Raw genomic sequence first — 15,619 nt, forward strand, 5'->3', positions numbered from 1 at the left:
TGGAGTAAAAGTTAATGTTGTCAAAAATATAAATAGTAAAGTACAGATACCCCAAAAAACTATTTAAGTAGTACTTCAATGTATTTTTGCTTAGCTAGTTACTTTACACCACTGATTACTAGCCTATGCTCATATTTTTCACCCATTTATAGTTCCTGTCTGAGCCATTTATAGTTCCTGTCTGAGAACTAAATGCACATATTCTGTCTATAACCACCCCAGATTTCTCAATTTCAACATGCTGTACTTGCAAAGAAATTCATCATACATTCATTATGTAGCTAGCTATGCGTTGAGTAAGTAATAATCTTGTGACAAAATCAACAGCAGCTGCTAGGCGGTCATTGGTTTACGTCACAAGTGATTGACTTGCGTTTCTCGACCAGGAAATTAGCGGTGAGGTGACTCAGAATATCACTCTATAGCTCAGTAATATCACTTCTCAGCAGCAGTGGTGTCGTCCAAAATTCGCAGCAGAAAAGGAGAAGTGTATTGGAACTATATTCGGAGATTTTTCTAATATATTGACAACCAAAACGTTTAAGGTGAGTTTACATATTTCCAACCACATCTCCCGTTTGCTAGCGTATCTAATTTAGTTAGCTAATGTAATTGCAATCGAATTTAAGTCATGAATAAGGGATATAGCGAGCTACGTTTGTAACTTTACCTGTTATCGAAGCAAGGTTGTGATTGGTGAAGCCAAGTTAGTGTTCACCAGCGATGTGTTAGCCAAGATTAGATGAACAAAGAATGTTGTCTTGATACGTTGATTTAGCTAGCTAACTGTCAAACCTAGCTAGTTACTACTAGTTATCGTTTACCCACAACTTTGTTTTCTTAGCTGATTAAGTCTTATATATTAGCTAGCATATACGTTAGTTAGCTAACTAGCTAGCTAATATATGTGCCGTCAATATGGTGTCAAATTGTTAGTCATATTAAGTAATGCTATTAAAGTTCGCCTAGCCAGTGAAGTAGCTAACTAGCTAGCTAATAAACTAGATAACTAGCTAGTTATCAACGATAACTGTCGTTGTTTACAACTGTTCAACTCAATGTTTCAAACCTCTACACGTGATATTATCTGATTTCTTGACACATTCGGGAGAATGTAAAATGTCACACTAGAGATCTGTGTAGAGCTATCAGCTGTAACCTAGCTCCAGAGCCATATATTTAACGTTAAGAGAGTTAGGCCAACTTTTAGAATGTTGAATATTGTTCAAATTCTAGACATTCAGTTACATAGCATTGTTTAAATATTCCCCATGTAATGTTAATGGGGAGCTAACATGGTTGCCATAAAATGTTGAAATGTATCATCCAGAAACCGCATTGGCCCAACTCTAAATACATATCCATATATTACAGGGATCTAACTAGTGCTAGCTGTAACCAGGCTTACGAAAATGTGGTCAATAATAGGTTCAAGTTTGGCACAATGTCTACCTTCTGTTTTAGAATAATATCAGTCAACCTCTAGACACTGAAACAGGTTTATTAATATGTTTATGCTATAGTGCAGTAGGACTTTGAAGGAGAAGATTTTGAATGGGCAGCTAGGCCTATATCTTAAACGACTTGGTATATACTGGTTGAAAAAGAGGGTGAGTGCTGCCATAGTGGTGCACTGGCCATAACACAGTTCAAACATAGGTTATAACAGACCTTGTGATCATTGTCATAGTTTTCCTCCCCCCCCACCATCCCTGCTCTCTAACCATGATTACCACAGCTCCCTTTCTCAAGCATGCCAATAGACCAGAATACGTTGCCAAGGGGATACCATTCCTCATGTATCTTGCCAATTCGTTCATGCTCAAGGAAGTGCTGAAATTTACCCCTCTGTTTGTTGCTGCTGCTGGACATATCGGGGTAGTGGCTAGACCAAAAGCCAGTTTACAAAAATGTGTGTTGGTATTTCCTGCAGAGCGACGGAAGTTGCATCACTCAGGATATTTTTGTCAGAAACACATTGTTCAAGACACACATCTTGTGTCCCTATTTGAGTCTTAAAGTTAGTCTATTCTTGTTAAGGAATTCCACCCACATCAGTCCTAAAAAAAAACCTGTAGATCCTAGTTGAGGATGAAAATAATGTCATTTTCCAAGCTTACCCGGGAATAACCCAGCCCATGTTTCTGAATGGTGAAGGAGATAAAAGGAACAGTTGAAATGAAAACCTGGAAAGTGCCTTGGTGCTCAATGACATAATGGAGTGTTTGTCTCCCTGGTCTGTGAATGGGATGCGTAGTGTTGTCTGGGCCTGAGCATGAAGTTTCTCAGTAATGTAATTGTGGTCGGCATGTTTAGATTGGCTCTGGGATTGTGCTGAATGTTCACATTGTTGTGCTTATTTTTATCCGTATTACTGTGTAGTAGTGTCAACTAGTTAGTAGGGTTATGTCTTTTCACAAGTGTGTGGTTGTTTTGTATGATGGTCTTTTAGCGGAACAAGGATTTGGTTGTATTCATTTGGCAGTGTTATGCATGTAGGAGTAAGTGTAATTTGCATCAATGTTGTGGGAGAGGGTTTATACATGTGTAGGAGTGTTTTTTTCATCTTTTTCATTTAGTCGTGTGTGTGTGATCTGTGGTCATGGTAAGTGTATCATTGCCTACCTCTAAGTTCCCATTTCCTGTTCCTAGCATACAGCAGATCTTGTGATCTTTTCACAAAAGATGGTGTCACTGTCAGTAATAGAGAAGTGACAAAGGAACAGCACTTTTTGGACTTTTCCTTTCTCAACCATATTCTAAAGAATAAGTTGTTCAATGTACGCATACACCAACACCTTCATCAGAAAAGCACAATAGTTAATCAATCAATAAAATGTATTTATAAAGCCCTTTTTACATCAGGTGATGTCACAAAGTGCTGTACAGAAACCCAGACTAAAACCCCAAAAAGCAAGAAATGCAGGTGTAGAAGCACGGTGGCTAGGAAAAACTCCCTAGAAAGGCCGGAACCTAGGAAGAAACCTAGAGAGGAACCAGGCTATGAGGGGTGGCCAGTCCTCTTCTGGCTGTGCCGGGTGTAGATTATAACAGAACATGGCCAGATGTTCAAATGTTCTTTGATGACCAGCAGGGTCAAATAATAATCACAGTGGTTGTAGAGGGTGCAATAGGTCAGCACCTCAGGAGTAAATGTCAATTGGCTTTTCATAGCCGATCATTCAGAGTATCTCTACCGCTCCTGCTGTCTCTAGAGAGTTGAAAACAGCAGGTCTGGGACAAGGTAGCACGTCCGGTGAACATGTCAGGGTTCCATAGCTGCAGGCAGAACAGTTGAAACTGGAAGCAGCAGCACGACCAGGTGGACTTGGGACAGCAAGGAGTCATCAGGCCAGGTAGTCCTGAGGCATGGTCCTAGGGCTCAGGTCCTCAGAGAGAGCGAGATAATACTTTAATTCACACAGGACACCGGATAAGACAGGAGAAATACTCCAGATATGACAGACTGACCCTACCCCCCGACAAACTTTTGCAGTATAAATACTGGAGGCTGAGACAGGAGGGGTCGGGAGACACTGGTTCGAATCCAGGCTGTATCACATCAGACCGTGATTGGGAGTCCCATAGGGCGTCGCACAATTGGCCCAGCGTTAAGCCTTTGTCCTTAAAGGCAAGGTGTGTGTGTGTTGAGTTGCATGATGATTAGTCATTCATAAGTGACAGGGCTCACACTCTTGGGCATGGTATCTACTTTAAACTCAGGTTTTGCTGAGTTTCTGCTGTGCCCTGTGCTACAGCTGATCTCTATTTACTCTGTATACTGAAAGTGTGTACTCAGTCGTGATGCCATTCCCTCTTTCTCTGCGTTTCATGTCCCACCTTTCCCTTTCTTTCTAAGGAGTGTAATATAAGTGAGCTCTTAGTTGCGCATTACCTCTGGCTGTACCACTTCTAGTAAAAGGGAATTTGCACTGTCATCCTGTTTCCCTCGCTATTCAATTAGGCCTAGATCCATTAGTTTTGCTCCGTCTTCCTCAGCCATGTGATGGTAGTTTTCCATGATCATTATTTCTGTTTTATTTGTTTTCCAGCTTTGAGAGCGCAAGTACTTGTCTTTATTCACTCTCAGTATGTTGCATCAGACTATACATATCAGGCCTGTCACATACCAAGCAGATACCACAAGCTTCCTCATATTTTTCAGTGTTTGCTAATAGGTTTCAGTTTACCTTTCTTGGTTTTAGTACAGTTGCTATCAACTTTTTTTATGCCCGTCAATGTTTTTGTCTTGATAGTAGACAACCAGAGATCAAACCCGGCTCATTGAGATATTTTGGCTGTGTGCTCGTTCAGTGGGGACAAGGCAGAAAGCAGGTTGAGGCTTGCATAACATGTTTTATAACCAATGAAGTGCCTGAGGGATGGCTGTGTGTGAACGATGACACATTCTGCCTGCTGTGTGTGTTTTGACTGTCAGCTTTAGCCTTAGCTTATAGGTTACAGTCAGTTTCTAAATGGTTAGTTGTAGGCTGGGCTAGTTCTATGTGGATAATAAGGGTTTCTCTGACTTGTTTGTTTGGTCTTGTAGACTGTGATGTTTCTGACCACCCACCTACTCCTTAGCCTACATCACATCTTTCTGTTACCATTAGCTACCTTTCTCTCTCTTTTTCATCTCAATAATGGAAGGATGTGCAATGATAAATGGATGAAGGGTGCTGGATGGGCAGAAACGGCTCATGGTGGATTAGTGGTGAAACACTTAATTGAAAAACAGGAATCTCATTAAGAGCTTTATGGTTCTGGAGTCCCAATGCCATTCCATGTCTGTCACACGGTCAGAGCTGTGTATGGTCACGGTCTATCGACAGACAGACCAACTGCTGTGCCCTCCAACAAGCTGTCTGTGTGGTCGAGACTCCATCGGGCTGTTATCTCAAATAGGCTTTCCCCCTCTGGACCTGTCCTCACCCTAAATTTAATCTATTGATTCTCATCAAAGGTTAGCAGTTGATGGGTGAGCTCCCATTTGTATTGATGCAGTTTTTACTCCTCACATGCCAACACTTAAACAGTTTATTTTGTTTTTTCCCCCCACAGAATGTCACTGTATCCATCTCTCGAGGATCTTAAGGTGGACAAGGTCATGAAGGTAAGGCAAACCAAGTATCAGACAGAATATTCAACCATTTTGAAGTAGGCTACTCTGAGCTCCTCTCGGCTGATCAAGTGCTCTTCCTGATAACAATGAAGCCAGCGGGAGGCTAAAACCAAAATGAACATTTAAATGAAATCGGCCTTGCTCTTTGTTAACAAGAGAGGAAGACAAATTGGAGTACTCTGAAGCGTACGCCAAGGTGTTCTAGGGTCCGTTACACTCTCTAGTGACGTTTTGTCTTCCAAATAAATGTTCTAATGGATATCAGTTCAGCTGCATATTATTGTAAGGTGTGACAACGTTATTACCTTTCCTGTTTTTTCACTTCCAAGAGGAATGAAGTGGCTGTTCTTAATAAGATTTGTACTTATTTGCATGTGCTAGCTTAATGGTATTGTGTGTGTGTGTATAGATAGCCGGGGGAGAAGTCCTCTTATACTGTAAGAGTTGTATTGAGTTTCAGTATGACAACTTAATACACTGCTCTACTGTTTTTCTATTTTAGGCCCAAGCCCAATTTGCCCATACCACTGCTACCCCAGCCATCGCTGAGGGGACCTACCAGCCACAGGCTGCTGGCCTGGGGATACCATCAACAAGTAGGTCCCTGGCTCTGTGAGGCCTGTATCACACGTTAAAGATCACATACCATATTTGATAGATTCCCTGTTTGTTGTCTTCCTGCAGACCAGGACCCATATTCACAAAGCATCTCAGAGTAGGAGTGCTTATTTAGCATCTGTTTGGTCTTTTAAATCATAAGAGCGGGACCTGATCCTTGATCAGCTCTCTGAGATGCTTTGTGAACACAGGCCCTGATCTCTCACTTTCTCCCTACTCTTCCTTTTGTCACTTGGTTTCCCTCTCCATCTTTGTCTCTGTTGGCGGTCTTCCCTGAATCAGTCTATCCTTAGAGGGCAAATTCCTGCCTGCTCTATTGTGTTTTGTGGTATTGAGGGGAGATAGATAAATGCATAGCGAGAGGATGGGAGTGAGATAAATGCATAGCGAGAGGATGGGAGTGAGATGGTGTTTTGGGCCTACCAGGGGAGTGAATGACATTTCCCTCTGCTCCTACTCCGTGGCTCTCACTCTCCTCTCAGCCTCAGGGTCTTTGAGTGAGGGTGAAATGGGCAGGGAGACCGCAGTGAACAGTCCCTCAATGCACGGAGTCCGATTGGGGGAGGATGATGCAGAAGTACAAGATAAAAGGAAAGTAGAAGATGGACAGGGGGCCCAGGGGGAGGAAAATGTGTTTTTCTGCTCTTTTTCACTTGTTCTCCTCTTTCACTCTTGCTCTCTCTCGCCGGTTCTCTCTCAGGATGGGATGTCCTCTGGGCTTTTGTTTTCTTCCAGTGGAGCTAGTTTAGGGTTGCCATGGAGAAGGCTGGCCTAGCAGCAGGGCTGAGGAGGGGGGAGGGGTGTTTTTTCTCAGGCCTGAAGGGGACAGACCGGAAAGGAGGTGAAGGAAATGGCCCTGGCATCATCACTGGACTACAGCTCAAACACAGCTCCCACTCCTGCCCCCCCTCTTCCCCTCCCCCTTCATAGGAAGAGGTTGTAATGATGCGTGTAGGCGGTGGTTGGGTGAATCACTGTCTGCAAATCCTTCTCACATACAGCATCTGTGGTCTGTGTGGGTGGTGGTCTCTGTGTGTCAATCATGTGTTCCTTTGCTTGAACCAAAAATAGTGCCCTATAGCCAGTATGACTTGTATGTTTATTGCTTGTGTTCTGTTTGACTGTCTCTGTCTTATCATATCAGTCTACCATGTCTTTGCATCTGTGTACCTTTTGCATGCATGTCCTTTTCCTTTCCACCCTTCCCACTGTGCTCTGTGTGTGGGTTTGACATAGCACAGGTCTCCTGTTCACTGGGCAGGTGTAATACTCTGAGGGCAAGAGCCAAAACATGTTGGTTTTACTTAATAAATAAGATTTTTTTTAAATTTACTTCCATTGTCCTCCAAGAGTTGCTGAATCTCCCCTCTACTTCAGTTTTCTCCTCAATTCATGCACCTTATTTGGAGAGAGAGAGGTAGCGGCATTGCGGGCACTCCAGCCCAGCCTACTCCTGCCAGAAAAGTGGAACAGGGAAACAGCCTTTTCTTTCAGAGCCATGAAGAGAGGGAGTCATGTCAGGAAATGATAGCTGTGCTAAAGCACAACAGCCAGGTTATTAGCAGCCTTCCTCCAGAGCAGAGCAGTTCAAGACTAACCCTGCTCTAGTGGTCAGTGTGACTGTGAATACAACCCATGATGTACTCCCCTGGACCCCACCCATCACAATGTATGAGCGTTCAATGCGTCTTATTGCTCATTATGTAAATATTGTAACACACACGGACTGAAGAGACATACAGTAATGTTTTTTTGTGTCAGTATTATGTTCTGATTTGTTGACTTCTGAATATCGCATGTTTATTTTAAGGGGATAGTTAATGCAAAATGTATATTGAGACAAATTCCCCTGACCTTGAGTTGTCTGAAGGCCCATAGGGACAAAATCCACATTAATCCATTGTTTACTTTTGCCACAGCCAGGAGTCATAATTAGCATCGTCCAAATGCATTAATGTATTCATGTGTTCTCTTCTAGCCCTGTACCCTAACCTGGAGGATCTGGGAGAGTACATGGGCCTGAGCCTCAACAGTGATGAGGTGCAGAGGAGCATGGCCCTGGTGCCCATGGCAGACAATGTAAGTATTGTGGGTAGTTTTAATCCACCAAGCACTACGAGAGAGAGCCCACCTCTTGTTGGTGTATGTCAGATGGTGTGTTTGTGTGAAGGATGTCAGTGGTGATCTCAGTCAGAAGTGTTTTCTCCTCATTGGCTGAGTGAGGGGTAAGAGGAGTTGTCTGTGGATGCCTGAATATTATGTAAGGTCTATATCTATTGCTTCTATCTGATGCTTAGATGTCAGACAGAATACCCCAGTGCCATCAGACCAGCTCACACAACACATCCTGTTTGTCTCTAGTGAAGACAGCACGGCCCTGACTGAAGCTTCCTCCGCCTCACAGAATAGGTTGCATTCAAAAGGGTATTCGGAAGTGCAGCTAGTAATTCAGCGGATGTAGTTAGTAAATGCAAACCATAAGGCTTCAACAAGAGATGTATGGTACGATTTCCCCCACCCGTACATATTTTGTCTAGAGTTGTATAAGAATGAGACGTGTAGCCTAGTTTTTGGGGGGGATGAGGGGGAGGCAGGAGGGACATTGGTTTTGGAGGCGCTATGAGACTGAGTCATAGAAGACTCTTTAGAAACCAGAGTGCTGTGTAGCACTGTGTTCCAAGAGCACCACTGACTCACTCAGCAGCAGCCTGGAGTGTGAGTGGGTATATGTGAGGCCTCTGCTCCCCCTCAGTGTGTAGGCCAGTGTGGGTGAGCTCTCATAGTGCCCTGTATTATGTCCACTCACATTTAGTTCTCTCATTCACTTTAGAACACCAAAAAGAAGATTCAAGAAAATGCCAAATAAACAATGCAGATTTAGTCTTCTGAAATATGAGTGAGAGAACAAAAAGTAATGTCAAAAGCAGGTCTTATCATCTTTATTAAGTTCTAGGTGGTTTAATCCTCCTGGCTTAGCAAGTGGAAGTTCTCCAGGTGATGCTGGGAATTGAATCTACACTTAACAAAAATATAAATATAAATGCAACATGTAAAGTGTTTGTCCCATGTTTCATGAGCTGAATAAAAGAGCCCCAACATGTTCCATATGTACACCAAGCTTATTTCTCTCAAATGTTGTGTACAACATTTACATTGAGTTTACCTCCCTGTTAATTAGCATTTCTCCTTTGCCAAGATAATCCATCCACTTGACAGGTGTGGCATATCAACAAGCAGATTAAAATGCATGCTCATTACACAGGTGCACCTTGTGCTGGGGACAATAAAAGGCCACTCTAAAATGAGCAGTTTTCACACAACACAATGCTACAGATGTTTTGAGGGAGAGTGCAATTTGCATGCTGACTGCAGGAATGTCCACCAGAGCTGTTGCCAGAAAATCTCATGTTCATTTCTCTACCAACGTCGTTTTACAGAATTTGGCACTATGTCCAACCAGACTCAGACCACAACCGCAGACCACGTGTATGGCGTTGTGTGGGCGAGCGGTTTGCTGATGTCAATGTTGTGAACAGAATTCCCCATGGTGGCGGTGACTGTTTTTCTGATCAACTCCCCTACCTTGTTTTTTTTTAAGGTATCTGTGACCAACAGATGCATATCTGTATTCCCAGTCATGTGAAATCCATAGATTGGGGCCTAATTTATTTCAATTGAAAGATTTTCTTATATGAACTGTAACTCAGTAAAATCGTGTAAATTGTTGGTTGCGTTTTTATATTTTTGTTCAGTATACCTCCCATGGACATTCCATTACATCTCCAACTGCTTATTAATGTAGCATTCAATTCCACACCTGCCATCTCTCTTCCAATCTCTGAACTCTCTCAATATTATCTGCCCGTCTCTTTCCCCTCCCTCTACAGCAGGTGGCAGTGCCCTCAGGCATGGGCATCGGTGGCATGGTGAGTCCTGTGACTGGGTCAGACGTGGGGATCAGGAGGGCAGAGATCCGACCCGGCCTGCGTGAGATCATCCTCTGTAAGGACCAGGATAAGAAGGTCGGCCTGAGGCTGAGGGCCATCGACAATGTGAGTCGTCATGATAGCCTTACTTACCACCAGACTGAAGCTTGGGGTTATCTATCCTCAGGCCAGTCTATATCTGGGGTGCAGGCACTTGTTCTAAATCTGTCTAAGAAACTTAAATCCCCCCCCTAAAGCATCGCTGAATATTTATTAAATAAGCAGTCTAGCCTATATAAATGTACAGTGCATTCGGAAAGTATTCAGACCCCTTGACTTTGTCTACATTTTGTTACGTTACAGCCTTATTCTAAAATGGATTAAATGGTTTTCTTCCCTCATCAATCTACACACAATAGCCCATAATGACAAATCAAAAACAGTTTTTTTTTTAGAAAATATCACATTTACGTAAGTATTCACACCCTTTACTCAGTACTTTGTTGGAGTAGCTTTGGCAGTGATTACAACCTCAAGTCTTCTTGGGTATGACGCTACAAGCTTGGCACACCTATATTTGGGGAGTTTCTCCCAAAGAGTTCAATCTTGGTTTCATCAGACCAGATAATCTTGTTTCTCATGGTCTGAGAGTCCTTTAGGTGCCTTTTGGCAAACTCCAAGCAGGCTGTCATGTTCCTTTTACTGAGGAGTGGCTTCCGTCTGGCCACTCTACCATAAAGGCCTGATTGGTGGAGTGCTGCAGATAGTTGTCCTTCTGGAAAGTTATCCCATCTCCACAGAGGAACTCTGGAGCTCTGTCAGAGTGACCATCAGTTTCTTGGTCACCTCCCTGACCAAGGCCCTTCTCGCCCGATTGCTCAGTTTGACCGGGTGGCCAGCTCTAGGAAGAGTCTTGGTGGTTCCAAACTTCTTCCATTTAAGAATGATGAAGGCCACTGTTCTTGGGGACCTTCAATGCTGCAGATTTATTTTGGTACCCTTCCCCAGATCTGTGTCTCGACACAATTCCTTTGACCTCATGGCTTTGTTTTTCTCTCTGACAAGGCACTGTCAACTGTGGGACCTTACATAGACAGGTGTGTGCCTTTCCAAATCATGTCCAATCAATTTAATTTACCACAGGTGGACTTCAATCAAGTTGTAGAAACATCTCAAGGATGATCAATGGAAACAGGATGCACCTGAGCTCAAATTCGAGTTTCATAGCAAACGGTCTGAATACAAATGAATACAAATATTTTTGTTTTAAATACATTTGCTAAAATGTCTAAACCGGTTTTCGCTTTGTCATAATGGGATATTGTGTGTAGATTGAGGGGGAATTTTAATTTAATCAATTTTAGATTAAGGCTGTAAAGTAAAAATGTGAATAAAGGGAAGGGGTCTGAATTCTTTACGAATGCACTGTATCTAATTTCCACTGCAGACCTAAGAGGAATGTTATTCCAGCAGGGGGAGACTATGCAGTGTGTTGATGATTGATAACTCCAGTGGAACATGTTGTATTTCCTCTCCTCCTCAGGGAGTGTTTATCCAGTTGGTTCAAGCCAACTCCCCGGCCGCCCTGGGGGGTCTGCGCTTCGGGGACCAGGTCCTCCAGATCAATGGGCAGAACTGTGCTGGCTGGACCCTGGACAAGGCCCACAAAGTCCTGAAGGCTGCGGCCGAGACCCGCATCGAGCTCATCGTCCGGGACAGGTAAGGAGATGAAGCAGCACGTGTTGCACTTAGATGTAGACAGCGGGAAAGTGTCAGTAACATGCATGTCAGTCTCTCTTGGGTCTTTGTGCGTGGTATTGATGTTTTGACGGTACTGAACTGTCTGTTCAATCAGTTGGCACACAGTTTGGACACTCATCGGTACAACACAAGACATGCAACCAGAGGTGTCTTCACAGTCCCCAGGTCTGTATTAACTACATGGAACTCTCTGCCACCCCGGGTAACTCAATCTAGCAATAAAACCAGTTTTTAAAAAAATAACACAAACTGCACAAAGGGGACTGTGAAGAGACACATATATTGTATTATAATTTGCACTGTACTATGTATTAGACCTAGATATTGTGTTTATGTACTGACATGTAGGCTGTGTCACGTTTTAAATGTATGCATTTCAGTCCTTGACTAATAATGTTCTGCACTATGTATGATGTCATGTTTCATGTGGACCCCAGGAAGAGTAGCTGATGCTTTTACAGCGACTAATGGGAATCCTAATGAATACCAAATGAATGACGACCAACATTTTAATCAATCAAATGTATTTTATAAAGCCATTTTTACATCAGCAGTTGTCACAAAGTGCTTTACAGATACCCGGTCTGAACACCGAAACAGCTGAAGCAGAAGCACAATGGCTAGGAACAACTCCCTAGAAAGACCTCCAGAGAGGAATCAGTGTAGTCCAGTTTGATCAGTTTCCTGGATTATGTCATGGGGTTTTGGTGTTAATCAGTATGTCTGGCCATTAGGGGGAATGCTAATAGATGAGGAGATGGAGTGTAAAATGTCCTTAGTTGCTCTGTGCTGTGAAAATCTGACACTGTAGCTCTGGCTCCTCCTGCTGGACATATCACCACACTTGATATACTTTTTTGCTGTTAGGCTAATTTGTATGCAGTTTCTCAAAACATCATTCTGATCAAAGGACATGGGGGGAAAAAAGGCCAAAAGTCTAAAGCAGGAAAATAAAAGAATGGGCCTTGATAGAAAAGCAGCTTTAGGCCACTACCAACCCTAACCCATTTGAGACATTTTAGGAGGAAGTGGACTGCACTACTACTCTTGAGCATTGAGTACCTAATTTGTTTTTGTTTGTGGTATGACTTCAGGCCGTTCCAGCGTACTGTCACCATGCACAAAGACAGCTCGGGTCACGTTGGGTTCATCTTCAAGTCGGGCAACATCACTTCGCTGGTCAAGGATGGTTCGGCCGCTCGCAATGGCCTTCTGACCGACCACTACATCTGTGAGATCAACGGCCAAAATGTTATCGGCCTCAAGGTGAGTTTTGACTTGTAACTGTTGACGGAGACTTCTCCATAACGATGAATGTGTCAAAATTGTCTAATGTATGCTAATACTCTGTATGTGCAGGACGCTCAGATCAAGGACATCCTGACCACCTCCCCTACAGCCATGACCATCACCATCATGCCCAAGTTCATCTACGAACACATGATCAAGAGGTAACCAGTCAGGCAGGAGCTAAGTGTCTAAGGAATAGCATTACACTGTTTCCTCAGATCAGTAACACTGGTAAAATACTTAAGTTATTTAGATTAATATAATGTTTGTTTTTAGAATGTCCAGCGGTCTCCTGCGATCAGCCATGGACCACTCTGTGCCAGAGGTGTGAGGACCAGAACGTGACCACGTTCTCCTGCAGGAGGCCTACAATGTCCAGAGTTCCCATTGGGCCCCTAAACGTCCAATGGGGTTCTTTCTCTTTGGAAAAAACCTCTTGTATCAATCACCTTCAATGTAGTTCCTTTTCTACTTCATCCCTCTGTCTAGATTTACATTTCGTCTTTTTATATGATAATTCTTGTAGTCAAATATTACATTGTATGTGGCATTGCATTGAGTACACCTTTATTTTAAAGACATGAACGTTATGAGTCCAGAGCTTCCTCAAATATAGCATGGAAATGGATCATTGGCTCGTGAACTTTCACCCTTTGTGTCAAAATGCTGTAAAAGCCAATGACCCCCATGGTTGTTGATCATGACCCTGTTCCCCTATGCAGCTGGGGTATTACGCTGGGTGGATCCACTAAGTGCACTTTCCACTTCCTGTTAGAGGTAGTCTTTCCTCTAACCATTTCAGTGTTTTGTTATTGTTCAAGTGGAGTCAAAATGAACTAGGAAATATGGAGAAGTTAACTCTGGGAATTGATTTGTTTGATGCACAAAGTAATCAACAAATAAAACACATCTAGGGTTCAATCATGTTTAGTGCATATATTCCGTGATTGATGTGCACAGCGTTTCTCTGAATGTTCGTTTGGTTGCATTTTCTTTGTAATCTTTGATAAATCACACAGCCATCATTCTGAATGCTAGAATCTAAAAGTTTATATACAAAATAACTAAAACAAATAAATAATCCTTCATTCTGCTATATCAGTGTGTGCCCTCCCTTTACTCAGAGGATATGTCCTTCACCATATCAACCTGTCTACTCTAGTTTAGAACACCCATCTTCTGCCTTGGACTACTGGAGGGATTAAATCACCTAAAATTGTACATAGGCCAATTTAATAACCAGCCATAATGCTTAAGTAATCTTGACAGTATTGCTCTAAAGTATGGATGGACTCAGGGGCCACATACTTTCTCAACAGGTGATGTTATCCTTTAAAGGCTGCCAGAACACAATAGTGGAATGCCCATGAGACTCAACAAAAACCTAAAACTCATTTTACAACAACTTGGTTAAATTCCTTTTCCACAGCGATTTTAAAATTACCTCCATTCAGTGAAAACATTTGAAAGTACTTTGTGGATAATTGAACAGAAACGGTGTCAGTTTTACATCATGCACTTTAATATGGGGCCTTTTGGTTTTGCTTTATACAGTATGGTGGGAGTGAAAATGCATTTGTACTCATGAACCGTGATGTCTGCACTGTACACACTATTGCCATTAAGATAATTGATCTATAGCTATTAATAATGATGGCTACTTGATCCCCATACAAGGCATTTAGGAGGGAAAATGTCCTTCAGGTAAAGATATGTCTCATAACCATCTTTGATATAGATCCCTTTACATCCAACAAATTATCTGACAATTAGACAAACAAAAAATATGATACTGCACATTCAATACAATACCCTCAAAGAGAAAACGTCATGATTTCCACCAAGATTGTGTGGGTTTCTCTGGGATATACAGTACAATCTCACAACACATCCCATATTAATGCACATGTACTGTCACAACCTATCTCAGACCAACAATACAGTGCACCAGGTCTCCTTGGACTGAATGTATAAAAAACTATTTCTGAGGTACTAAGATATCTTCCAATCACATTGTAAAATAAAGATGAGTGACATGGATGTAGGATACAGTAACAACCCTGTTAAAACACTGCTTTCCAAACAGAACACTCTAGACTACCTTTTTATGCTATATATATATATAGCAATGACCTACAGGTATGTCCAAATGCGAGGTCCAATGACCTAGCGTAAGCTCCAATGACTCCCAATGACCTACAGATATGACCTGGCGTAAGCTCCAATGACCTACAGGTATGTCCTAACGTAAGCTCCAATGACCTACAGATATGTCCAAACTCAAAGTCCAATGACGCCCAATGTGATTTGGGTAGTTCTTTTGAGCTATAAATAAACCCATCACCCTGATCCTCTTTGTTGATGCTTAAACCATTTCACACAAAAACAGTACACTTTGGGAAAAGGGAATTATCCCAAAGGACAGATACACTTTAACATCATAGCAGTGCATTACCAAATCAAATCAAGCATCCGATGGAGAGAGCTGGGCTTGTTAAAGTACTATGGTGGCAAGACCAGAACACCAGAAATCTAATTATGCTTCAAAACCCAGGAAAATACAAAGACATGGGGCAATAACAAGCAATTAGCATACGGTAACTATAACATAAGCATGACCCGTTAGCCTTTAGTAATTCACTTAACATCACACATTACACATTACTGGTAAGCTTGTTTTGTTGTGCGTAGAGGTACATAATGAAGGGGCGTTGTTTTACTGTTCAAACACCAATGAAATTGCTTGAGAAATATAAAATAGTCCAGTACAGGTTTAACAAGCAATGGCTTTGTTTACACATGTAGCCAAATTCTGATATATTGCCACTAATTTGTAATTTGACCAATCAGATCAGATGTTTTTCCAATTATTGGCCAAAACATCAAAAATGGTCTGCCACAA

The 15,619-nt window shown here is 42.3% G+C and overlaps 1 protein-coding gene across 1 annotated transcript; it reads left to right on the top strand.

The window, feature by feature from the left end:
* The first annotated feature begins 361 nt into the window (after positions 1-361).
* On the top strand, positions 362-13,813 carry LOC120059361 (syntenin-1-like). The gene is made up of 9 exons (XM_039008362.1): positions 362-545; positions 5,062-5,113; positions 5,625-5,718; positions 7,719-7,819; positions 9,628-9,792; positions 11,210-11,385; positions 12,522-12,693; positions 12,787-12,878; positions 12,994-13,813. The coding sequence occupies exons 2-9, from the start codon at positions 5,063-5,065 to the stop codon at positions 13,046-13,048; spliced, it is 906 nt and encodes a 301-aa protein (XP_038864290.1). The 5' UTR covers positions 362-545; position 5,062; the 3' UTR covers positions 13,049-13,813.
* Positions 13,814-15,619: the final 1,806 nt, after the last annotated feature.

This window comes from Salvelinus namaycush, chromosome 14, assembly GCF_016432855.1.
Source record: "Salvelinus namaycush isolate Seneca chromosome 14, SaNama_1.0, whole genome shotgun sequence".
NCBI lineage: Eukaryota > Metazoa > Chordata > Actinopteri > Salmoniformes > Salmonidae > Salvelinus > Salvelinus namaycush.

Coding starts and splice junctions, on each gene's coding strand:
- LOC120059361 (XM_039008362.1), top strand. CDS start 5,063: ATGTCACTGTATCCATCTCTCGAGGATCTTAAGGTGGACAAGGTCATG. Junction 5,719..7,718: donor CCTGGGGATACCATCAACAA/GTAGGTCCCTGG, acceptor GTTCTCTTCTAG/CCCTGTACCCTAACCTGGAG. Junction 11,386..12,521: donor GAGCTCATCGTCCGGGACAG/GTAAGGAGATGA, acceptor GTATGACTTCAG/GCCGTTCCAGCGTACTGTCA.